We start from the raw sequence: 27,165 nt of genomic DNA, 5'->3' as shown, positions 1-27,165 counted from the left end.
CATTATTTTTTTTTTTGAGCAATGGCAAAAAAAGAAAAATGAAGAAAGACAAAAGAAAAAAAAAAACAGGCTGCATGGCAGCTTTTGTGTCAACATTGCAACTTTTTCTCGTTAGATTTCACCTCATTCCACTTTTTTTAATGTTCTTTTTTGTATTTACAATAGTATTTCCAGAATGTGTGGTGGGCCGGTAAACAATTAGCAGCGGGCCACAAATGGCCCCCGGGCCGCAATTTGGACACCACTGGTGTAAACAGAGCGATGTCCCCATTAAGTAAGCATTGCCAGAGCACACACACACACACACACACACACACACGCACACACACACAAGTTGAATTATTGCGTCAGCAGTTTACTAGACCGCTTTGTTTACCGACCCTGTCTGAGACACACATTGGCCCTGGCACATGGGAACCTGCAGGGTGGCGGTGCAGCTGTCCATGCTGATGTTTATACTGGACATCCTCGGAGCGCATTCCTGTTTGCCTGGAGTCGGCACAAAGCACAAAACTTCTTGATCAAGGTGAAGAACGATGAACACAGACGCCAGGCTCAGTTCTGCCTTTGACACAGCTGAGGAGTATCTCCAGGACTTTGTTGGAATCGTGTTACTGTCTCTCAAACCCAACTTGAGGGATCCCCCAGGGGTCAATCCTGGGACCCCAATTATTCAATCATGTTTCATTTAGGCCCGCTGATAGGTACAGTATCTACGTTGTGTCCAACTACGAATGTGCAGATTTTGCACACACTGCGTGGGTGCAAAATTATTTTCCACAGTAACAAACTGATATCAACATTGATGTCACATTATTAAAATCCAAGGAATAGTGTTCAAACAAGAATTAGACAGACTCATCTATAAGTGTTTGTCTCCAGTGGGTTGGACTAACCAGTGTGAAAATATAATTGTAAATATAATAATCACTATGCCATTCGTTTGAGCAAAGTTTGTGCTGTAACAATTTTTCAAAAGTTATCCATACATAGCGGTTAGCTTAGCTATTAGCATGCCCGCTTCTGGCTCGCTCTCCGTATGCAACATGTTTAACCTTAACTTGACCATGATACTTGGTAAACTAAGAAATGTAAATGCCATAATGGAGGTGATTATTATTAGTTCAGAGAAGCGGCTCCACACTGTGTATGGAGACACATAATTTAGCTGCTAGCCACTTGTGAGCCGGGGGAATACAAATAAATACGGTGTCATACGGTGTAATTTTACACACAGTGGGGGGAAAAAAAGCATGTTACAGTGGCCAAAAATAATAAATATACTTGTTAAATGAAACCCTTGTCTTGCTTTTAATGAATACTTAGGCCTACGTTGGTCATTATGGTGGTACTTGGAGAGCCAAGTTTTTTTGAGGTGTTACTTAGTGAAAACAGTTTGAGAACCACTCTTTTAGCATATATTCACTTACATCTGATTCATTTGATCATCTTAAATGTACAAAATGTATCAACCTCCTGCATACTTAAATTTTCCTGTATGCAGGAAAAATCTTTCAGGTGAATATTTTCATAGATTTGGAGCTTACATGTGTAACAGCAGTGTTGGTCATCCCATGTTTTGTCCACCTGGGGCAAAACAAACACACATAGACAAACTTTTAACCAATCGTTTGATTGAAAATGTTAATATTTATACAACCATAGAAGAAACAAATAGAATACCTCAGGACAGCTTTCACTGGGACAGACTGCTGTCTCCTTTTGAACGCCGTCTGCCGTGCAACTTAATGCAACACATGGATCAGCAGTGTCGTTCCACCGCTCTCCCACCTGATATCAATAACCCAAATATTAGCAAACACCTGTATGAAGTTGGCCCCCCCTTATCATTGCAAATATTGAAACAACACTGCCATTCTGTTTTTTGTTTGTGCCGTTACACTTTTTATGTTGTTCTAAAATATATTTTCTGACCTTGTCAAAATCTCCCCAAACTTGTCCCATTCGTTTGAGCTGCAAATGATTTTGTTTGACTATGATAGATTTTTTTAAACTGTTATTTATGTTTTATAGTTTTTATGTTATTAGCATGTCAACATTTTCAAAAACTTGTCTCATTTAAAGTTAAAGTTAAAGTACCAATGATTGTCACACACACACTAGGTGTGGCGAAATTATTCTCTGCATTTGACCCGTCACCCTTGATCACCCCCTGGGAGGTGAGGGGAGCAGTGGGCAGCAGCGGTGGCCGCGCCCGGGAATCATTTTTGGTGATTTAACCCCCAATTCCAACCCTTGATGCGGAGTGCCAAGCAGGGAGGTAATGGGTCCCATTTTTATAGTCTTTGGTATGACTCGGCCGGGGTTGGAACTCACAACCTACCGATCTCAGGGCGGACACTCTAACCCCACCCCCCGTTTTTTTGTTTTTTTTTCATAAAGAAATACAATCATGTGTGCTTACGGACTGTATCCCTGCAGACTGTATTGATCTATATTGATATATAATGTATATATTGTGTTTTTTATGTTGATTTAATAAAAAAATAAAACAAATACAAATGTTTTTTTTTTTTTTTTTTCTTGCCCGGTGGTTGGGGACCACTGATCTAGAAGGCCTTAATGACAACAACTCGTGATCTGATTGGCTATCGCAACTGTCTATCACCTGTATGTGCCCGTTCACTTACAGTGGATAGACTCCTGCATTGATGATTCTGAAGGCCACGGGCAGATTTGGTACAGCATGGCAACATAAGCTAGCTGAATTCTGATTGGATAAAAACTCTAACCTAAAAAGAACAGCGCTGGAAGTAACATAATATGACATGAAGATAATATGAATACTTTTAGATATTTAGAGAAAGTAAATTAAAAAGACTTCTATCTTGTAGGGGGTGACAGGGAGTGAGTGCTGGCTGACATCATTAGTCAGGAAACTGTATTTTAAAATACCTTGAAAACCAAAATGGCACAAAGAAAATGTTTACAGCACAAAGCTGCACAAAAGTGTTATTTTTAAAATTGCAATGATAAGGGGGGCCGACTTCACACAGGTGTGCAAGTGTCCTCTGTTAGGGTTCGTTGCGGACGTACTGTACCTTGTGCGTGGTGCCATTATAACTGCACGTCTTCTCAACTGGAGGAAAAAAAATGCAAACGTGTCCCGGCGGATCATCCACATTCACAGTAGAAATTGAACAAAGCAAACAAACTTACCGCAAGTCTGGTTGCCGCAACATTTGGTCACCAGTACAGAGTTGGGGCCACAAAGAGCTGTTGTCCTAGGTATGGGGTGGCACTCCTCTGTCAGAGTTTGCTTGTTACAAGTGCACCAGTAGCAGTTGGACTGCCACTCTTCACCCGGCTGGATAAGAGTTGAGAAATAAATCACATTATTGTATTTCTCGCACCACAGCGGATTATAGGGCGCACTGTCGATGAGCAGGTATCTTTGGCTCTATTTTCATATAAAAAGCGCACCGAATTATAAGGCGCATTAAAGGCCTACTGAAACCCACTACTACCGACCACGCAGTCTGATAGTTTATATATCAATGATGAAATCTTAACATTGCAACACATGCCAATACGTTGAAAGTGACATTTAAAATTTCCCGGGAAATATCCGGCTGAAACGTCGCGGTATGATGACGAAGTCAGAGTAACGGAAGTTATGGTACCCGTAGAATCCTATACAAAAAGCTCTGTTTTCATTTTATAATTCCACAGTATTCTGGACATCTTTTGCAATTTGTTTAATGAACAATGAAGGCTGCAAAGAAGACAGTTGTAGGTGGGATCGGTGTATTAGCAGCGGACTACAGCAACACAACCAGGAGGACTTTGTTGGAGAGCAGACGCGCTAGCCGCCAACCTCACCTTGACTTCCTACGTCTCCGGGCCGCCAAACGCATCGGGTGAAGTCCTTCGTCCTTCTGCCGATCGCTGGAACGCAGGTGAGCACGGGTGTTGATGAGCAGATGAGGGCTGGCTGGCGTAGGTGGAGAGCTAATGTTTTTAGCATAGCTCTGTGCGGTCCGGTTGCTAAGTTAGCTTCAATGGCGTCGTTAGCACAGCATTGTTAACCTTCGCCAGCCTGGAAAGCATTAACCGTGTATTTACATGTCCACAGTTTAATAGTATTGTTGATTTTCTATCTATCCTTCCAGTCAGGGGTTTATTTTTTTTGTTTCTATATGGAGTTAAAGCATGATGCTATCACGTTAGCTCGTAGCTAAAGCATTTCGCCGATGTATTGTCGTGGAGATAAAAGGCACTGAATGTCCATTTCGCGTTCTCGACTCTCATTTTCAAGAGGATATAGTATCCGAGGTGGTTTAAAATACAAATCCGTGATCCACAATAGAAAAATGAGAGTGTGGAATCCAATGAGCCAGCTTGTACCTAAGTTACGGTCAGAGCGAAAAAAGATACGTCCATCACTGCCTCTCAAGTCCTTCACTGTAACGTTCCTCATCTACGAATCTTTCATCCTCGCTCAAATTAATGGGATAATCGTCACTTTCTCGGTCCGAATCTCTCTCGCTCCATTGTAAACAACGGGGAATTGTGAGGAATACTAGCTCCTGTGACGTCACGCTACTTCCGGTACAGGCAAGGCTTTTTTTTTATCAGCGAGCAAAAGTTGCGAACTTTATCGTCGATTTTCTCTACTAAATCCTTTCAGCAAAAATATGGCAATATCGCGAAATGATCAAGTATGACACATAGAATGGATCTGCTATTCCCGTTTAAATTAAAAAAAATAATTTCAGTAGGCCTTTAAAAGGGTCATATCATGATTTATTTTTTGTACATTTCAAACACGTTCTTGTTGTTCTACGGTCATAATTTCACATAGATTACCGTATTTTTCAGGCCATAGGGCGCACCAGATTCTAAGGCACATTAAAGAGGTGACATTATTAATTTTTTGGACATTTAAAGAACTTCCTTGTGGTCTGCAAAACATGTAATGGTGGTTCTTCGGTCAAAATGTTGCTTAGATTATGTTTTACAGACCATCTTCAAGCCTCTTCAGGATGCAGGTCTTTGTTGCGCCGGTAGTTTTTAGCGCTTCCATAGCGAGTCCACTGACAGATATAAGTTTGAACTGTACGCTACTCTATAGTAGAAATGGCAACAACGGAGGATGAATGCCCCACAGCAAGAGGATAGAGAAAAAGAAGGATCTTATTGACTACAATGGCGGACGCGCGCACATTTCCGGAACTTATGCAGATCCCAAATACACATCAGCAGGTACCAATAGGTAAGAAAAGTTGGTTTTGTCAGGCTTGTCACTGACAGTTTGGTTATGTTTTGTTTTGTTTGTGTTTTATTTCCTGTCAGAGCTCTTTTATTTTGGTTCCTTTTCCTGCATTTCTCCCTGAGCGCTTGTTTCCCTCACCTGTCCCTGATTGGCAGTCTGGCACACCTGGTAGCAATTGCCAATCAGGCTACTATTTATACCTGCCTCGCCCTCCAGTCAGTACTGAAGTATTGTTAGCTGTTTGCTGTCTCCAGTTCTCCTTGATTCCTGTATCCTGTTGCCTGTTTCTTGGTTCCTGATTCCTGTTTCCCTGCATTTCCATTGGACATTAAAGGCCTACTAAAACCCACTACTACCGACCACGCAGGCTGATAGTTTATATATCAATGATGAAATCTTAACATTGCAACACATGCCAATACGGCTGGGTTAGATTAGTAAAGTGCAATTTTAAATTTCCCGGGAAACTTCCGGTTGAAAACGTCTATGTATGATGACGTATGCGCGTGACGTCAATGGTTGAAGCGGAAGTATTCGAACACATTGTATCCCAATACAACAGCTCTGTTTTCATCGCAAAATTCCACAGTATTCTGGACATCTGTGTTGGTGAATCTTTTGCAATTTGTTTAATGAACAATGGAGACTGCAAAGAAGAAAGCTGTAGGTGGGATCGGTGTATTAGCGGCAGGCTGCAGCAACACAACCAAGAGGGCTTTGAGTTGGATAGCAGACGCGCTATCCGACGCTAGCCGCCGACCGCATCGATGATTTGTCGCGCCGTCGATCGCTGGAACGCAGGTAAGCACGGGTGTTGATGAGCAGATGAGGGCTGGCGTAGGTGGATAGCTAATGTTTTTAGCATAGCTCTGACGAGGTCCCGTAGCTAAGTTAGCTTCAATGGCGTCGTTAGCAACAGCATTGCTAGGCTTCGACAGGCGGCACAGCATTAACCGTGTGGTTACAGGTCCAGTGTTTGGTTCGGTGTCTCCTGATAGTAGTATTGTTGATCTTCTGTCTATCCTTCCAGTCAGGGGCTTATTTCTTTTGTTTCTATCTGCATTTAAGCACAATGCTATCATGTTAGCTCCGTAGCTAAAGTGCTTCACCGATGTATTGTCGTGGAGATAAAAGTCACTGTGAATGTCCATTTCGCGTTCTCGACTCTCATTTTCAAGAGGATATAGTATCCGAGGTGGTTTAAAATACAAATCCGTGATCCACAATAGAAAAAGGAGAAAGTGTGGAATGCAATGAGCCTTTGTACCTAAGTTACGGTCAGAGCGAAAAAAGATACGTCCTGCACTGCACTCTAGTCCTTCACTCTCACGTTCCTCATCCACAAATCTTTCATCCTCGCTCAAATTAATGGGGTAATAGTCACTTTCTCGGTCCGAATCGATCTCGCTGCTGGTGTAAACAATGGGGAAATGTGAGGAGCCCTTCAACCTGCGACGTCACGCTACTTCCGGTACAGGCAAGGCTTTTTTTTATCAGCGACCAAAAGTTGCGAACTTTATCGTCGATGTTCTCTACTAAATCCTTTCAGCAAAAATATGGCAATATCGCGAAATGATCAAGTATGACACATAGAATGGATCTGCTATCCCCATTTAAATAAGAACATTTCATTTCAGTAGGCCTTTAAAATCATGTTTTCCTGCAACAAGCCTGCCATCTCTGCATCTTGGGGTTCGTCACCAACACTTCCTGACAGGTTTTGCATGGTAGGTCGAAACAAAACGCTAGATAATGTCTCCTAATAGGTGCCATTTTGGGGTCCTTATACACACACCATAACAATACCCGTACGTCTGACTACATAGCCCTAATGCGCATGCAATCCATCAAGCAGTGCAGCGTCGTAGCTTACCAAAGTCGTACTAAAACATTTGACAGATTTTTGAGCGCCGTGTGCAATGTTCTAAATCCTCAATGAAACATCAAAGTTTTGGTGTTGCTTGCTTACAGGTACGTGCTAGCGTCATTTATTGAACCGGGGCTGTCAGCCTGCAGTCCACGTGTGTCTGACGCGTGACTGCCATCTACTGGTCTCACTTATCATTACACCATGTACCAAATAAAATTGCTTTGAGGTCTGTAAGCACAGCCAGAATTACTACGAGCATTAGCCGATTTTTGAGAAAACGAAAGGATTTTAAGTGCGCCTTAAAGTCCGAAAAATATGGTACAACTCTGATCTGAAGCCTGGAGTATTAGTATGATCCTCACCATCTTGGGCTCACCCAGGGGTCCTTTACAAACTGCAAAGACAGAGAATTAGACGCAGAGTAGTGACACTAACGATGACCGTTTTTGTGAGGTGATGCATTAAAAACCGTGACATTATCATATTCACTTACATGAGCAGTTTGTTACGCAGATCTCCGAGTTATTTCCTGCCCTAATGTGGCCCTCTGGACAGACGCACCCTGCACTGTTCCTGACAGGGGACCCTGGATGACGTGTCCTGCACAGGCAAACCAGACCAAGAATTTAAAAGTTACATTGCAGCATCGCACACATATGACTTTACTATATCGAATACTGGAGTACCTCGGTTTTTATTTCAATATATTTATATCTCAAAAATGTCTCGCTTTTCTCACCCTACAAGAGTCTTCTATAAAGGTCAAAGTGATGTTAAATTTTTTTTTCTTCATTCTTTATTCATCATTGATCAGTACCTCAAGAATTTTGCAGTATCCCGCATCATTGGCCAATCAAATTGTTTTTAATCAAATATGAATCGTCCTTCGGCGGAGCTTAGACCTACTTCCGGTTCATGTCTACGGTGCAAAACCTTCTGGGTGATGTAGTATATAAACATTTACTTCCTAGTTTACATGTATTTATACAAGTTAATTCAATGTTATTTTTTTTTAAAAAGAGCAATTTTTTTGCAAATTCCGGTATTTTAGTCCACATCAATCACTAAAAAAGAAGCCTGCAAAACATGGAGTGACTGACTTTTTGTATTGTGTTCAACTACACTCATTCTTCATAAGTGTTGTGTGTGAACAATTGCAATGCTTACCCAACAAAGAGGCAGCTTTTGCATGTTAGAGATGTTGACGGGTGATGATAATCTCACATCGTCTCTTATTCACCAACAATAATCATCGCTCTTTAACAGTTCACAAATGCTCTTACTTGCGGGATAAAAGTGTTGGAACATAAATGAATGTTTCAGATGGACACACATTTTTTATACATAAAACATACACGGAGAATGTCTGCAACAAGTAAACAACAGAGTAAACATCAATAAGGAAGGCTTTGGTGGTGTTTCTTTCTGTAATTATAATTAAATACTATTATTATTAAAACAGTACAGTAATTTGACAATGATTTCCGAGTATGGGTTTTTACTGCCATCTAGTGCCTGCCTTTATGTCTGTGCGGTATAAAACAAGTAAACCATCAATACAGCATTTTATTTGAAAACATTTTGTTGAAATCATTAGATTTTTGAGGTTATGTTTACAAGGAAGACTTAAAACATTGACAACAAATGTATACAATTACAAGTTGATTCAATCTCATTGAAAAAATAAATAAATCAACAATCACCAAAAAAAGCCTAAAAATCCTTAAAGGATTGATTATTTTTTTTGTATTTTGTATTGTTTTCTGTGTGTAAAACAGGGGCTTTTTCCACAATCGAAGGATGTGGGGAGCCGCTTTGATACATTTTGTACATTAAAGTCAAAAATAACATGTTAACTCATGCGATTAATCACAAAAAATATTGTATTAATCACATATACACGCAGATTAATCACACAATTTATTTTGTACCATTACAGTCTATCGATTTTCACGATAAAAACTGTGACCAAGTATTGGGGTGTTTTTTTTTAACGGACATTTTACTATTAATATCACTTGTGATTAATCATGATTAATCCAAATTCAATGGCGTGATTTATCGGATTTTAAAAATGTATCTTTTGACAGTGTTACTAATAACATCTTGATAATGTATTTATTTCATTCTTATGATCTGCCGAGGGCCAATAAAAAAGGAACTGCAGGCCGAAATTGGCACTTTGGACACCTCTGGTGCAAATCTGTAATTATTTTCTCTAAAAAGTGTTTTGTGTTGATAATGTTGGGCGTCTGGAACAGATTAACTGGATTGTTTTTGTTTTTTATACGATTTGGTTTTCGACTGACCCTTGGGAACGGATTAATAACAAAAACCGAGGTCCCACAGTGTAGATAGATAGATAGATAGATAAATATACTTAAAAATAATTTGGCTCAGCGTAAAACATATAAAAACACACATATAAAACGCTAATATAAATGGACTTCATTAAAAAAAAAACATTTAGCTATCAAAGATGAAAAATAAACTCTCCATACCCTCCATAACAGAAGTCGTCCAGCTTGCTATGACATTCTTTCTGCACTAATCCTTCTGTACAATGTATATCTGTTGGAAGAAAAAAAAGAAGACAAAGTAAATACTGTAGTACTTTACTGGCACACGTGTAGTTTATAAATTCATCCCCTAGATGTCCCCAGAGCTCAGGTATATTTAGGTAGGAACTCTTGTCATTGAACAGCTGTTTGAAGGGGGACGAGTGACGCCGGTGCACAACACAGGTTAGGATTTTGTTGTTCGTATTATTACACTCAAATTGAGTAGTATCTGTATTTATCCAAAAGATACAAACCTAACATGTCAATTTGTAAGCATTTGTAGTTATTACAATTTTAATTTGACAATTTTGACACATACCGCATGATCCGTTTGTGAGCGTTCTCCATTGGATACAAACGCCGGTAGCGTCTTGGCATTGCCTGGCCGCTTGTTCCAGAGAGGAACAGGCAAACTCTTCCTTCCAGCATGAATCGAACTCACAGTTTTTCTTTAGAAGTTGTACATCGACAAACTCTCTGCAGCCGTCAAACACTCTAGGGAAACAAAATATGGAAACAAATAGGTTTATTATAAACAACATAGCATAGAGGAGGGGTGCCCAAAATGCGGCCAGGGGGCCATTTGCGGCCTGCAGCCATTTTTTTTAACAAAAACATTCTTAAAATACTATTAAAAAAACAACGCTTGTAAAAAATGTTTTTAAAAAAGACAAAAGTTGAAATGTAATGATAAAAAGTTGCACTAACACCTAACTGCCTTGCGGGCAGTTTTTTTTTTCCCTTTTAAAACTGTCATTGCTCAAAAAAAAATAAAAAATAAAAATCAATGTTATGAATTATTGATCTAATCAAGTCTTTAATTACTTCAAATCAAATATTTCAGTTTGAAATAGTTTCAGTTTGAAATAGTTTAGGACTTGGAGAAGGCATTCGACCGTGTACCCCGGGAAATCCTGTGGGGAGTGCTCAGAGAGTATGGGGTAACGGACTGTCTTATTGTGGCGGTCCGCTCCCTGTATAATCAGTGTCAGAGCTTGGTCCGCATTGCCGGCAGTAAATCGGACCCGTTTCCAGTGAGGGTTGGACTCCGCCAAGGCTGCCCTTTGTCACCGATTCTGTTCATAACCTTTATGGACAAAATTTCTAGGCGCAGTCAGGGCGTTGAGGGTATCTGGTTTGGTGGCTGCAGGATTAGGTCTCTGCTTTTTGCAGATGATGTGGTCCTGATGGCTTCATCTGGCCAGGATCTTAACCCCTACTGGATCGGTTCGCAGCCGAGTGTGAAGCGACTCGGATGGGAATCAGCACCTCCAAGTCCGAGTCCATGGTTCTCGCCCGGAAAAGGGTGGAGTGCCATCTCCGGGTTGGGGAGGAGATCTTGCCCCAAGTGGAGGAGTTCAAGTACCTCGGAGTCTTGTTCATGAGTGAGGGAAGAGTGGATCGTGGATCGGTGCGGCGTCTTCAGTAATGCGGACGCTGTATCGATCCGTTGTGGTGAAGAAGGAGCTGAGCCGGAAGGCAAAGCTCTCGATTTACTGGTCGATCTACGTTCCCATCCTCACCTATGGCCATGAGCTTTGGGTCATGACCGAAAGGACAAGATCACGGGTACAAGCGGCCGAAATGAGTTTCCTCCGCCGGGTGGCGGGGCTCTCCCTTAGAGATAGGGTGAGAAGCTCCGTCATCCGGGAGGAGCTCAAAGTAAAGCCGCTGCTCCTCCACATGGAGAGGAGCCAGATGAGGTGGTTCGGGCATCTGGTCAGGATGCCACCCGAACGCCTCCCTAGGGAGGTGTTTCGGGCACGTCCGACCGGTAGGAGGCCACGGGGAAGACCCAGGACACGTTGGGAAGACTATCTCTCTGGGAACGCCTCGGGATCCCCCGGGAGGAGCTGGACGAAGTGGCTGGGGAGAGGGAAGTCTGGCCTTCCCTGCTTAGGCTGCTGCCTCCGCGACCCGACCTCGGATAATCGGAAGAAGATGGATGGATGGATGAATGAATGGATGGATGGAAATAGTTTGGGGAAAAATATTGCCGAATTTGTTTGCCATGTGGGTTATGGGTTATACTTGTATAGCGCTTTTCTACCGTCAAGGTACTCAAAGCGCTTTGACACTACCGTATTTCCTTGAATTCCCGCCGTGTATATAGTATGCGCATGCCTCGATTTACCGCAGGGTCAAACTCGTTTCGCAAAATAATTAGCACATGCCTAGAATTACCGCCGGGTAAGTCACGTAACATAAATATATGCATAGATCTACATAACATATGTCCCGAGTCCTGTGTGCAACATCCAGCATAATATATCACAATTGATTATACTGGTAGACATTGTACCGCTGTGTTATAATAACGCAGGCACTTGGGAGCCATTCAACAATTACGTATGCAAAGGGGGTGGGGTTGGGGGTCAAAATCCTGGGGGGGAAATGCGCACAATTAAGTACCATTATTTTTATAGTACATTTTGCGTACGGGGGTTGGGGTCAAAATCCTGGAGAAAAATGCATACGTAATTGTTGAATGACCCCTTGTAAAAATAAAGAGTGTCACGTTATAATTGCCTTTTCAGACCCAAACAAAAAGAACTCCCGGGATGATTCATTGTGCTTTAAATTTTATTGCGGCATTAAGCGATGTCATGATTATCCTTACATCACACTCAAATTTATAAGCGCATGCCTAAATTTACCGCATGCCTTTGGTAAGCGCCGGAGTGAGAAGAGGTTTTAAATTAATTACCGCCGGTGCGCTAATTCAAGGAAATACGGTATTTCCACCCATTCACACACACATTCACACACTGATGGTGGGAGCTGCCATGCAAGGCCCTAACCACGACCCATCAGGAGCAAGGGTGAAGTGTCTTGCTCAAGAACACAACGGACGTGACGAGGTTGGTAGAAGGTGGGGATCGAACCAGGAACCCTCAGGTTGCTGGCACGGCCACTCCCCCAACTTCGCCACGCCGTCCATATAAGAAAACTGTTTTCTTTGACAAAAAGGGCGTAAAAAACTAGTTAAAAAAACATAAAAAAATAAAAACTTATTAAGTTGATCTAGACCAGGGGTTTCAAACACATTTTAGCTCAGGGGCCGAATGGAGGAAAATATATGCACACGTGGGCCGGACTATTAAAATCATGGCAGTAAAACTAAAAAATAAAGACAACTTCAGATTGTTTTCTTTGTCTTACTTTGACCAAAAATACAACAAACACATTTGGAAAATATTACAATAAAAATATAGAAAAAAATACAGGCAGCGGTAAAGTTTAGATCCATAAAGGAAAGAAGACAGTGAATGAATGTTTATAACTGAATACATTTAAATATGCAAAAAATGTTTTCTTTTGTATAATTTGTTTAATGAATCAAGTAACGTTTATGACAACCTTTTTCCAAAACACGATATAGAATGTGAGATGTAACAGGATAATGCATACATTTATTTGTTTTCAAAACGGGTACAAAAAAGTGGGACCCCAAAAATGTACCGTGGGACCCCATTTTATGACTTGATGGGGTGCCTGGGACCCCATATTGAAAATTCCTAGTGCCAACACTGATGGAGTATCGGTGCATGCAAAACAGCAGGAGGCGGCTGTGGCCTGCGGGCCGGTTCTAATACTAATCAAATATCATCTCAGGGGCCATAGATCATTCATTCCGGCCCGCGGGCCTTGACTTTGACACCCTGATCTTTGGACTTAAGCGTTGAAAGTAAAAAAGAAAACTGACTTATTTTAACACTTTTAGGATTAGGGCCCTTTCGGATCCCCAATAATTTTAGTGAGATTTTTTTTTTAAACTGTATTTGATCAAAAAATAATAATGAATTAAAATCAGTGGTGTTATGGATTATTGACCTATTTAAGGCTCCAATTACTTCACATCAAATATTCCATTTCGAATGTTTGGGGTGGGGAAAATATAGCGCATATTTTATGTTTTTACGAGTGTTGCAGATGGAGGCGTTGTCAAGCGACTCTATTGCGGCAATAGCAAAAACAAAACAGGACCGGGAAGATGCCAGGAAAGAAGGACAAAACTGGACTTTCCAGCAAAAAAATGTAAGTTTTGACAGGTAAGCAGAGGAGATGTACTATGGGCGACCATCACTGCATTGAAGGAGAGAAAGTGGGGACGTGGCCGCGGTGAAGGCAGCTGAGCAGGCCGGAGAAGAATTCTCACAAGAACTCAAGTAAATGCTCTTTCAGATATCAACAAATATTTGGAGAGATTTATTGGCAATGAGAGTAAGTTTTATTCTTAAATTAATAAAACATTTGCAAGTTGGGCTCCAGCAAAAATGGAGCTTTTCTCATGCAGGGCATAAGGTGGTGCTTGACCAGTGGTTAATAATATTTACTTCTCTAATTATTTATTTTTAGTAAATACTGGTATCATATGTGTATACAGTATATTGTATCTTCCGATAGAGCTCTTTTGTAGCCAGATACCGATATACAAACCCCAAAACCAGTGAAGTTGGCATGTTGTGTAAATCGTAAATAAAAACAGAATACAATGATTTGCAAATCCTTTTCAACTTATATTCAATTGAATAGACTGCAAAGACAAAATAGTTAATGTTGGAACCTGAAAACTTTATATTTTGCAAATATTAGCTCATTTGGACTTTGATGCCTGCAACATGTTTCAAAAAAGCTGGCACAAGTGGCAAAAAAAGACTGAGAAAGTTGAGGAATGCTTATCAAACACTTATTTGGAACATCCCACAGGTGAACAGACCAATTGGGAACAGGTGGGTGCCATGATTGGGTATAAAAGCAGCTTCCGTGAAATGCTCAGTCATTCACAAACAAGGATGGGACGAGGGTCACCACTTTGTGAACAAATGCTTGAGCAAATTTTCGAACAGTTTAAGAACAACATTTCTCAACGAGCTATTGCAAGGAATTTAGGGATTTCAACATCTACGGTCCGTAATATCATCAATAGGTTGAGAAAATCTGGAGAGATCACCAAAATTGAAAACCAACATTGAATGCCTGTGACCTTTGATCCCTCAGTATGTAAAGGATATCACCACATGGGCTCAAGAACACTTCAGAAAACCACTGTCAGTAACTACAGTTCGTCACTACATCTGTAAGTGCAAGTTAAAACTCTACTATGCAAAGCGAAAGCCATTTATCAACAACACCCAGAAACGCCGCCGGCTTCGCTGGGCCCGGGCTCATCTAAGATGGACTGATGCAAAGTGGAAAAGTGTCCTGTGGTCTGACGAGTCAACATTTCAAATTGTTTTTGGAAACTTACACATCTGTGAAGGTACCATATGTTGCCATCCAAGCAACGTTATCATGGACGTCCCTGCTTATTTCAGCAATACAATGCCAAGTCGACATCGTAGTAAAAGAGTGCGGGTACTATATATATATATATATATATATATATATATATATATATATATATATATATATATATATATATATATATATATATATATATATATATATATATATTAGTCAAGGTTTCTGTGGTTTATCCGTTATACAGTGCTCAATACCGGGGTAGAGCGGAATATACGTTAGATCAGGAAAAAACACAAGAGGCAGGGAGACCTGCGACACATGCTTGTAGTGATGATATAGCCTCTTGTGTTTTTTCCTACAGTATACGTACAATACAGTATATGTGTGTTTGTGTATGTATGTATGTATGTACTGTAATAATACTGAAATGTGTAAATTCCTGGAACTTACGAGTGGTCCAGAAGTTGACAAAACAAGCTCTCAGGACAGGGAGTGCTGGGAGGAAGCGTAGGCAATGGGTCACAGACGACATTTCTTGGGGCGCAAGTTGGCTTCGTTGAATCATTAAACATCCAATCATAGGCTGTCTCATCACAGCAGTCGTCCACCTCCATCTGCCCGTCTCTGCGTATACACGAGTCCCCGCCACATACTCCTGGAAACAAATGTGAGATGAATCATGTCAGAATAAGTCCAAATGAAGCGTCCTTTTCCATGCAAACCCACCGCATTGCCCTTGAGTGTTCATCAGGAAGTGCTCCATCGCCAAACTGACCTCCACTGTGTAGTATGGCGTGAGGGAGACGTGGGAGCGTACCTGTGGAAGGTACACTGACACCACATAGCCTGTAGTCTCAAACCTGAACCCAAGCTGTTCATATGGCGGCTCTATGCTCACAGTATTCAAGGTCGCCTGTAATAAGACAACAATAATGGCCTTCATCAGGATTTCTGCCCTCATGTGGCCAATTAGGGGAAGCGGGTCGCAGCTTACCTGAACCGCCGACCCTCCTGGTATGACAGTAAGCCTTGCTGTGTTGTTGTTATAGCGCAAGATGACGCCTTTGGCGCAGGAGCCAGGGAGGTTACAGTCAAAGTTGTCAATGGCGACGGTGAGGTGATGACGCGGCCTCGTCTCCTGCATCAGGATGTAGGTGCACTTGTCCAGGAAGTTGAAGGGAACGCCACTAAAGGTGATGTAGTGGGGGTCTCCGTAGATGTCACACACACCTGAAATGTAAAGGAATATTCTGTTGGAGTATTTTTACTAGTAAAGAGAATATGACCTACTCAGTGGCCTAGTGGTTAGAGTGTCCGCCCTGAGATCGGTAGGTTGTGAGTTCAAACCCCGGCCGAGTCATACCAAAGACTATAAAAATGGGACCCATTACCTCCCAGCTTGGCACTCAGCATCAAGGGTTGGAATTGGGGGTTAAAACACCAAAAATGATTCCCGGGCGCGGCACCGCTGCTGCCCACTGCTCCTCTCACCTCCCAGGGGGTGATCAAGGGGATGGGTCAAATGCAGAGGACAAATTTCACCACACCTAGTGTGTGTGTGACAATCATTGGTCCTTTAACTTTTTAACTTTAACTTTAACTTAATTTTTGTATTTGGATTGCAGTCCACGGTAAATATGTTTGCATTTGCACTGCAGAACCTCCAAATCCAAGTTCTTTCAATTTCAAAATCATCTGACCGTAGGGAAAAAGGGAATTAGTCATTTACAGGCTCAAACGGTCCCCATCATAAAGCTATAGCAACGTTTTAAGTAAGATTTGTAGCTGTCATACAGGTGTAAAAATAAGTGAATTATAGGGATGGGTGATATGGTCTAAAAAAGGCGCGTCAAACTCATTTTCACTGAAGGTCACCTTGCAGTTATGGCTGCCCTCGGAGGGCCGCTTGTAACAGTGAATAATACATGATTATAAATGTGTAAAGATTTACCTCATAATATTTTTATTCAATTGCGTATGCATTTTATTATTATATATTGTCCTACGTACACCGTAGACTGGCAGCTCAGTCGCCATAATTTTATCGTATAGTTTAATCCAATCCACTTTATTTATATAGCACATTTAAACAACAAAAACGTTTCCAAAGTGCTGCACAACAATATTAAAAACAATATTAAAAACAATAATCAAATATTATCCTTAGCTCCACCAATGACTGAATAAAAACAAAAAATAATTAAATATAGAACCAATATAAAAATAAATATGATTAAAAACGATTTTAAAGGGAAAAAACAATTAAAACAGTAAATAGAAATAAAAATGTATTAAAAAAAACACAGAGGACAGAGGACCACACAACTCACGTAGTGTTAAAAGCCAAAGAATAAAAGTGGGTCTTAAGACGAGACTTAAAACACTCCACTGTGGGAGCAGTTTGAACATGGAGGGGCAGAGTGTTCCAGAGCTTAGGGCCGACCACAGAGAAGGCCCTGTCTCCCCTGGATTTAAGTCTGGTCTTGGGCACCACGAGCTGGAGCTGGCTCTCGGACCTCAGAGCGCGCATAGGAGTGTAAATTTGGATGAGGTCCGAGATATACAGGTAAAAGCCAGTAAATTAGAATATTTTGAAAAACTTGATTTATTTCAGTAATTGCATTCAAAAGGTGTAACTTGTACATTATATTTATTCATTGCACACAGACTGATGCATTCAAATGTTTATTTCATTTAATTTTGATGATTTGAAGTGGCAACAAATGAAAATCCAAAATTCCGTGTGTCACAAAATTAGAATATTACTTAAGGCTAATACAAAAAAGGGATTTTTAGAAATGTTGGCCAACTGAAAAGTATGAAAATGAAAAATATGAGCATGTACAATACTCAATACTTGGTTGGAGCTCCTTTTGCCTCAATTACTGCGTTAATGCGGCGTGGCATGTAGTCGATGAGTTTCTGGCACTGCTCAGGTGTTATGAGAGCCCAGGTTGCTCTGATAGTGGCCTTCAACTCTTCTGCGTTTTTGGGTCTGGCATTCTGCATCTTCCTTTTCACAATACCCCACAGATTTTCTATGGGGCTAAGGTCAGGGGAGTTGGCGGGCCAATTTAGAACAGAAATACCATGGTCCGTAAACCAGGCACTGGTAGAATTTGCGCTGTGTGCAGGCGCCAAGTCCTGTTGGAACTTGAAATCTCCATCTCCATAGAGCAGGTCAGCAGCAGCAGTATAATGTACAAGTTACACCTTTTGAATGCAATTACTGAAATAAATCAAGTTTTTCAAAATATTCTAATTTACTGGCTTTTACCTGTACTGAGGTGCCAGTTTTTATGTTGTGTTGCCGTAAATTGAAAAACGGTACCAGAGCTTCTGGACTTCGAGAAGTTACAAAAATGAGTCCCTTATTTACTTGAAATGTACGACAATTTCTGGCAATACTACCTTAGCGAGAAAACATCGGTGCCAAAATGACTTACAGTCGCACGTCCACGTTTCACAGCATCCATCAGAGATCTTCACAGCTTTCCCCCTGGGACAGAAGGGACTTCCAGTCTCTGGACAAACCACCGAAGTCATCTCTATCTTGCCATCAGTGCATTTCTTGTGGAAGCAGTCTTCGGTCCACATTTCGCCACAAATCCACTTTGTCTTACTTCTTAGGTCTACGCACTCACACACTAGTAAAATGCAAAAAGGACAAAAAGGTTAGAAGAAGCAGGGAAATTTACTGGTCAATACATTACCAGTTGACATGATTTAAAGCTCCACTTAAGAACTTTCAGTTTTGGTTGACTTTGGCGGCGCCAGTGGACTATAGTGTTAGTGTTTTGCCAGAAGACCGCCACATTTCCAATGAGGACTAGCGCATATAGCGTCAAACTGACATGATGTCCGCTGAAATATTGGCACAAATATTAGGTCTCTAATGGCTATGCTGATGTTAAACAGCAGACATTATCAAGAAATGATCTTGGATTGCGCTGCAAAAAAAGACTCTACTACCAAGACTATATCGGGGTGGATGCAGGTCTGAAGCAAAGGAAGACAGGCGGTAAAGTTTTATCAAAGGAAGTAGTGTGGAACTATCACACTGGGGGCTATTTATCGCAACCACACAAATTTCCGATAGCCAACAGTAGCATTATTGTTTTGATTTGAGCATCGAAAGTCACTTACTTATTTAGCAAGAACAGAGCCAAGGCAGCATCGGTCTGATAGCCCGAGTCTTTGAGCTCACGCCAGTGAGTGAAAGCCGGGGCAATGTTGAGCCTTGACTGTCCCTTTTTGTGTGTGTCCTCAGACAAAACTTTTCGTTTCTTTGGTTGTGATAGCAGTAATTGCACGTAGGCGTTCGCAGCGACTTCCGTCTTTAACGAATAGAGAAAGAGGGAGTGACGTATGCCGTAAAGCAAGTCTGCACATTTACACATTTGGGAATCTATATAGATTATAAATTTAATTGGAAACTGTACATAAATATACTCAAGACAAAGATGACAAAAATGATTGCTATGTTACATAAAATTAAAAACTCTGTAAATCAAAAGGCTCATAACATGTTATATAATTCTTTCGTACTTCCATATCTTAATTATTGTGTTGAAATCTGGGGTAACAATTACAAATCAAACATCAACTCTATGTTCTTACTTCAAAAGAAAGCATTATAATTGTAAATTATGCAGATTGTTATGACCATACCAATGCTCTCTTTATTAAATTAAAAACATTAAAACTGCACGATCTTGTTGACCTCAACACTGCTATTGTGACATATAAATCTCATAACCACATGCTGCCTGGGTGTCTACAGGAGAGGTTCAAACCTAGGGAGAGTCCCTATTTAATAATACATTTATATGTATTTAGTTTTTTATTTTATTGTATTTTCTTATTTGTAGATTTTGCAATTTGCCCTCCAGCCTATTGTGTTACCTATCAGCAAAGCCGGCCCCTGGCGTGAATCTTTAGGCACCTAACGATTCGATCCGATTCCGATTACTGGTGTGATGATTCTATTCAGAATCGATTCTTGATTCAACACAATTCTCGATTTAAACCGATTCTCGCAATGTATTATTTGGTATAATTATAATTCAACTTTTTCAAAACAGGTTACAAGTTAGAAGTTGTATGGAGATGGACTAAAAACTTATTTTAAAAATGGATTCTCTTAAAAACATTTTAAATACATTTTTGAAAATTATGAATCAATTTAGAATCTGGTTAAATAAGAATCTTGATTCGGATGTAAATCGATTTTTTTGTGCGCTCATAGTTTTTTTTAATTAGAGGTTATATTTAGAATAGGGTTTAATGATGTTCAACCTGGCGTTGTGAAGCTTTGTGAGGTTGTTGGTTGCGGCGTAGTCGGCGTCACACTGATTGTCGAGGTCTCTGTACTTGTGTGCATTGTTGTAGTGGTCCATGGTGTTCTAGTGGTCCACGGTGTTCTAGTGGTCCACGGTGTTCTAGTGGTCCACGGTGTCGTCGTGGTCCACGGTGTCGCCGTGGTCGACGGTGTCGCCGTGGTCGATGGTGTGGTCGATGATGTTGTAGTATTCGAGGCTGTGGTCAATTGTGTCGTGGTTGAGGATGTCGTAGTACTCAATGGATGCTCAGTTGAAGACGGGGTTTGTGTAGTAGGTGGTGGCGCTTCTGTAAAAATGCAAAGTTAGAATAGAAACCCAAACTGTATACATGTTTGAAATAAACTTCAACCAACCAACCTAACCTCCTGGGAACCAGCGTCCCTTGCAGTGGATATTTGTTTTTGCTCTATTTCTTTAGAATAAGATAGCCCTCTAGGATAATGGATAAAATGGATAATGACTAATCATGAGTACTTACCACACTTGATTGTTCCATTTACACAAGAGCTGACAAAAAGAAGACACAGGTGAGTTACAAAAGTAGTATAATATTTATTTTTAACCAATGGGATGGAACTTACCACTCAGTTCCTTGAATCATCACAACTCTCCCTGGTTGGAGAATGGCGTTATTAAAATAGCAGGTGCAGTCTGTCAATTGGGTGCATATGCCTCTGTTTTCATCGTAATATGGAGCGTCTTCGGGACATCTGGGATAGCAACCTTTTACGCACAAAGATGTGATCAATTTCTAATAACCAGCACTTTTTAAAAATATATATATATTTTTTTTTTTCAAAAAAGATACCTTCCAGCTTGAGCAAGGAATGGCTACTTTTGCCACAGGTTTGGACTCGTCCACAGGCTTCATAGTGCCAGGTGCACTGGTCCTGCTCATTGTAGTAGTCGCAGTAGACCGCTAAATTAACACAGTCATGTTAAGTTGCATATTTATTTTGCTCAGGGACGACCCCTACACTTCTGGGGTGCAAATTATTACAGGATTTCTGCATTAGCCTATTTATTATTATTATTATTTTAGAAACAGATGGATCGTCTTGTATTGGGGTTTCCACATTTCTACATGTTAACCGGCAGGTCACATCAAGTCAGTTATCCGCGAGCGTTTCAGAGTTTTTCTTCCTGTTACACACACACACACACACACACACACACACACACACACACACACACACACACACACACACACACACACACACACACACACACACACACACACACACACACACACACACCAGTGACCTGGAGAAATACAGAAGATTTTATCTTTGAAAATAATTTCTGTCTTGAAAAAGGGGTGGACGGGGTCGTCTTATATTTAGAGTGTACAAAATTCTGCATTGCGACAGGGAGCACCAAGCGAGTTATCCTCAAGCCAATCAGTTTTTCCTCCTATTAAATGTTCACACCGTTGTCCAGGATAAAATAAGATTTTCGTCTTGAAAAAGAGGGGTCGTCTTTTATTCGAGGTCTACATATTTTTACATCTTAACCGAGACAGAGCACCAAAAAAGTTATCTTCAAACGAGTCTGAGCTTTTCTTCCCGTCACTCTCACACACACACACACACACACACACACACACACACACACACACACACACACACACACACACACACACACACACACACACACACACACACACACACACACACACACACACACACACACTAGTGTCCTGAAGAAATGTAGATGATTTTCTCTTACACAATAGTTTTTGTCCTGAAGAAAGAGGGTTCATCTTATATTTGCAGTGTACAAGGCTCTACATGTTAGCTGACAGAGGGCGCCAAACGAGTTATCCCCAAGCCAGTCAGAGCTTTTCTTCCTGTCACTCAGACACACACCAGTGTCCTGGAGAAACGCGGAGGATATTGTCAAACAAGATTGTTTTGTCTTAAAAAAGAGGGGTTATCCATTATTTGAGGTCTACCGATTTGTACATGTTAACTGACATGTCATCAAACAAGTTATGACCAAGCTTTTCTTCCTGTCACTCACGCACACCAGTGACCTGGAGAAATGCAGACAATTTTGTTGTACAAAATAGTTTTCGTCTTGAAAAAGAGGGGCCATCCTATATTTGAGGTCTACAGATACCTCCATGTTAGCTGACATGTGGTACCAAACGAGTTATCCCTCATAAGTTATCACTCAAACACACCAGTGACCTGGAGAAATGCAGACGATGTTGTCTTACAAAATACTTTTTGTCTGGCAAAAGAGGGCGTTGTCTTATATGGTCATGTAATATTCTGATCAGTAGGCTCTGCATGTTTACAACTATGATTACCATATTGACCTGAAAACAAAACTATTTTTAAGACGAACTTTTAAATATGGGTCATCGTATATTTGGGGTATACATGCAGTCGCTTTTCTGCCTGTCACTCACACACCCTAGTAACCTGGCGAGATGCGACCGTTTTTGTCCGGAAAACATTTTTTTCTGGAAAGAGATGGTTTGTCTTTTATTCAGAGCCGTCTTATATTCAGGTCAATATGGACAGTGGTAAACCTAAGCATAGTTCTTAGTGGTTTATCATTACTTACGACACAAATCAGGCGTTCTCCATTTCACGCAGACATCTTTATCACTGCAGGCCTCTGCGTAGGCTGCCACGGCCGTGCAGAAGCCCAAGAACTTCCCTTCAAACTCACAGGAGCAGGACTCCTCCACGCAACTGTGGTAGTAAGGCTGCGGGTCTACCTGAATTTCGGTAGAACAACGTTGACGTATGACACCGGAAAAGGCCAGCTGCGTTGTCGGCAGTCCTACTTTGAGGTGGCAGTCTTTGAAGGCGTCTCCGGTCAGGATCATGCAGCGCCGTTGGGCCCAGGCCAAGCAGTAGGAGTTGTGTTCGCACGGGAACACGTCAGTGGTCACATCCGAACACGGAGGCGTGGCCGTTTTCCAGCTGTTACCGAAGGCAAGGGGGTTTGCCATAACTGGAAACAAGTACGCCACTGTTAAGGTAGTGCATGATCAAACCTCGGCAAAAAACAATTTCTGTCCGTCGAAGACATTAAAATTGTCTGTTTGGAACTGTGATAACAGGTCATCTACTGATTGGATTGATTCGGAGGACGATGGCCTGTGCTGATGGATGGGTTGGGCAGAACTCTGGGCACTCAGACTTTGATTATTTCTGAACTAAATTGCAAACTGGATAACATCTTGGAGAGGCTTTCTGCCCTGCAAGGCGGAATTATGATCAATTTGGAGGCCAGGACGGACAACGAGAGCAGACTAAACCATTGCAATATGTCTGCTCGCCCCTAACCAAAACAATCCTTTTCTACAATTCGCCTCCCTCATCACTGGCCTTGGCAGGGAAATTTCTGTACATACCCCAGTGAGACAATCGCAGCGAAAGACGTTCTGAAATCCCTTCCCCCTTCTTCCAGGACACCTGGAACGTCGCACCCACGGACTACTCGTACACAGATGTGCGCACACACACACCCCATCCCCATCCTGTCGCAAGTCTTGAGTTTTTGTGTCGTAATATGTGCTCTTATGTTCTTTTTTTGCTGAAATTGTTACCTGGTCTCAAACTGAGCCCGTCTCAATCCACACACCCCTTTCCTTCCTAACTCTTTTTAGGGCGCAACCCATCAGTCTTCCTGTTCTGTCTCCTGTATACTGTCTGTTCTTGGACATGTTGTACTGAAAACTAATTTTGTTGTACTTTTTAAGCATAGTGACAATAATTAAAATTCTATTTTATTTTAATGTACCTGCAGAGCCATGTATTTGAAGATCATTCATCTCGTTGGAATCGAGGTTTCCACAAAGGCCGCATACCCGACTCTGGTTGAAAAATGTAAGTCGTTCGTAAAAACTGCAGGAAGTGACCGTGCGGTTCATACTGTTCGTCTCTCACCCTCCAGGTGGAAGACAGCTCCACAGCGATGCGGGTGTGTTTGTCCCAGATGAGAGTCATGTTCCTGCTCGGCACCAAGATCACCACGTAGAGTCCCACCGTGTGCGCGGTGTAGAGGGAACTCTCCGGCAGAGACGAGGCCTTATGGAGGTATCTGGTCACCCCCGTGTCACTCAACGTTAACGTGACTTGGTCCTTAAGAGGAGGAAGTAACGCCGACTCGTGTTATGTTACGATTTGAGCGGGAAGAGTGGCATGCGAGAAAGAAGGTTCACCTTTAGCTCCAGAGTGACGGTGCGAGAGCAGGTGAGGGCCTCATCGCAACAAGGTACACGCTCCACTCTGACAGAGAAAGTACCCTTTCCTGTTCCACAACCATCCTGAAACACAAATAGTGGCCTTAAAGCATAGGAGTCCACACTTCTTCCACTGAAATATGAAAGCATGCAGGGGCCATTTTGATATTTTTCTTTTTCAAAACCATTAGGGCTCCCCTCAATTTTGGTGAATCTTAAAGGTCCCTCTTAATAAATGATTAAAAATCTGTCATATATTATTTGTTTTTACTTTCAAAACTTAAATATCTATAGATCAGATCCAGATCTATCTGTTGCCATCGAATGTGATATTTTTTTGTTTTGTTTTATGCCGTTTTTCCCCCGAAGAAAACCCAGTTTTATACAGCAAAAACACAAAATATGCAAAAATTAAAATTATTATTAAAAATGGAATATTTGATGAGAAACAATTAGAGCCTGACATAGGTAAATAATTCATAACAACAATGCTTTTGATTCATTTTTTTTTTTTTTTAACAATGACCGTCTGAAGGTCATGGGGATCCAAAAGGGCCCCACTCATAAAGGTGTTAAAAATAAGTCATATATCAATTATATATTATTTTTACTTTCAACGCTTGAATCTGTAGATGAACTAGAAATATATCCGATTACAAAGTTACATTTTTTCAAACAACACTTTTAAAGTAAAAAAACAGCCTGCAAAGCAGCTTTGTGTTATTAGTGTCAATATTGCAACATGTTCCGGTTACATTACACCTGTTTGCTCTTTTATTCCAATGTTATGTTCTTTTTTTGTATTTAGCATTTTTAAAATTAGCTGCGGGTCTCAAATTTAAGATTAAGATTAAAGTACCAATGATTGTCACACACACACTAGATGTGGTGAAATTTGTCCTCTGCATTTGTCCCATCCCCTTGGGGAGCAGTGGGCAGCAGCGGCGCCGCGCCCGGGAATCATTTTGGTGATTTAACCCCCAACTCCAACCCTTTGTTGCTGAGTGCCAAGCAGGGAGGTTATGGGTCCCATTTTTATAGTCTTTGGTATGACTCGGCTGGGATTTGAACTCCAACCTACCGATCTCAGGGCGGACACTCTAACCATGGCCCCAGAGCCGCCTTTTGGACAACCCCTGGGTTTCCTGCACATGGTGCCTGTGAAAATTGTTATCAATCATAACATTAATTATACAGTAGGGATGGGTAAATGATGTCTTAGAGAGTGTATGGCACACTCACTACCTGTATCGACACTGCGCGATACTGTGTTAGTGTTTCATAATGGTGGATTCTGCTGGTTAAAAAAAGGTCACTACATTTGACCTGCCAATTAAATTAATAGTTGGATTATCTGTTTATTAAAATCCCTGCTGCTGCAATAGTCATAGCTATCCTTCCTGGGGATTGTAAGGCAATACATGAATTCATGAGAATAACACTAAATTAAAATTAAAAAAAAAACAAAAACACATTTAATACATTCAATAGTTATGCTAATGAAGAATATCATAACAGCCATAACAATACAATTGTTGACAGGAAAGTCCAAGCCTTTACAAAAAAGGTACAAATCGATTCCATGCAATTGAGCAGGAAACAAAATAGACCAAATAGAAAACAAAATGTTTGTTATTCTTGTGTAAATATTTAGTGTTAATATTTTAAGAAGTGGCTGAATTTATTCCGAAAATAAAACATTTTTCTAAACTAAGAAAACCTTTTTTGTTTTTTATGAATTGTTGTGCAGAAAGGAGTATAAAACATTCAACTCTGGTCAGTGAGCCAAATTAGAAAACAGAAAAATAACATTGACCAAAGGGGTAGAAAATGGATGGATGGATGGATGGATATTTGGCGCTGTAAGATTAAAATGATCTTATGATTTATATTGATAATGAAGATATAAACGATGTCAGACGCGGTACTCATTGAGTCAATTGACACACGAGCTGTATCGGTCACCTGTTTGTTTCTTAAAGTGACACACACACTGAGGCATTAACAGAACAGTATCACTGTCCAAACTCTTTCATAATGCATTGACCCTTCAGTATCGTTTGACCCATCACTATTATACAGTAAAACGCAAGACTAATTATTTAATGGTCCCCTATTATGCAAAATATTTGAATGTTAGCGGAAATGTGTCCTTATGAGAGAAATATTTACACTCACTTTTGTGAGAGGAGGCACTCAGTCACTTTTTAAGGTTGTTTTCAGGATGTGATGAAGGAAAAATGTCCTTCGTCTGACATGAAAGACGGCCCAACTTCATGGAGGACAGTTTTGTAAAAGAGCAGGCTTCGTTGCACATCTTAAAATAAAGCCTCACGCTTTGATAACTTTGTCAGTAAGCCGCAGACAAGGTATCTGTGTGTTTAAAAAGTAACAATGATAATTCTGCGAATAGGATAGAATGTGAGTGTAATATTAGGAATGTAGCTCACATAACTATGCAGTTTTGCAAACGTTTGTGTCCTCCTGCCCCACTCCTCAAAATTACGCTGTTATATGTGATATATGACAGTATTTCTTAACCATAGGGCCATTTTTGGTCTGTTTTTCAGCTGTGGTCCGTATGGACCGAAGCGGCACTCAGTTGTAATACACTTTTCCACCACTTGTGGCAGTAATGACAATATCAAACAAAACAGAATAAGTCTGGTGCTAAACTAACAGAGAAGTTTCTTAAGCGCAAAAAT

General features: G+C 40.9%; 1 protein-coding gene across 1 annotated transcript in view; it reads right to left on the bottom strand.

The window, feature by feature from the left end:
- LOC133662618 (mucin-19-like) overlaps nt 1–27,165 on the bottom strand; it is a 47,401-nt gene that overhangs the window by 1,452 nt on the left and 18,784 nt on the right. Inside the window, exons 20-41 of the mRNA XM_062066732.1 lie at nt 24,440–24,544; nt 24,165–24,359; nt 24,019–24,091; nt 23,057–23,226; nt 22,831–22,987; nt 21,065–21,175; nt 20,838–20,979; nt 20,735–20,763; nt 20,213–20,542; nt 18,361–18,561; nt 15,909–16,144; nt 15,641–15,827; nt 15,365–15,569; nt 9,987–10,162; nt 9,608–9,677; nt 7,600–7,706; nt 7,469–7,500; nt 3,181–3,328; nt 3,063–3,100; nt 1,684–1,791; nt 1,548–1,587; nt 381–489 (exon numbers count right to left, since the gene is read on the bottom strand). Coding sequence (XP_061922716.1) covers nt 381–489; nt 1,548–1,587; nt 1,684–1,791; nt 3,063–3,100; nt 3,181–3,328; nt 7,469–7,500; nt 7,600–7,706; nt 9,608–9,677; nt 9,987–10,162; nt 15,365–15,569; nt 15,641–15,827; nt 15,909–16,144; nt 18,361–18,561; nt 20,213–20,542; nt 20,735–20,763; nt 20,838–20,979; nt 21,065–21,175; nt 22,831–22,987; nt 23,057–23,226; nt 24,019–24,091; nt 24,165–24,359; nt 24,440–24,544 — 2,969 coding nt within the window. The remainder of the gene's footprint in view (nt 1–380; nt 490–1,547; nt 1,588–1,683; nt 1,792–3,062; nt 3,101–3,180; nt 3,329–7,468; nt 7,501–7,599; nt 7,707–9,607; nt 9,678–9,986; nt 10,163–15,364; nt 15,570–15,640; nt 15,828–15,908; nt 16,145–18,360; nt 18,562–20,212; nt 20,543–20,734; nt 20,764–20,837; nt 20,980–21,064; nt 21,176–22,830; nt 22,988–23,056; nt 23,227–24,018; nt 24,092–24,164; nt 24,360–24,439; nt 24,545–27,165) is intronic.

The sequence above is a fragment of the Entelurus aequoreus genome, linkage group LG12 (genome assembly GCF_033978785.1).
Source record: "Entelurus aequoreus isolate RoL-2023_Sb linkage group LG12, RoL_Eaeq_v1.1, whole genome shotgun sequence".
In the NCBI taxonomy this organism is placed as follows: domain Eukaryota; kingdom Metazoa; phylum Chordata; class Actinopteri; order Syngnathiformes; family Syngnathidae; genus Entelurus; species Entelurus aequoreus.
Note: the sequence above shows the minus strand (reverse complement) of the source record. Positions and strands in the feature narration are given on the sequence as shown.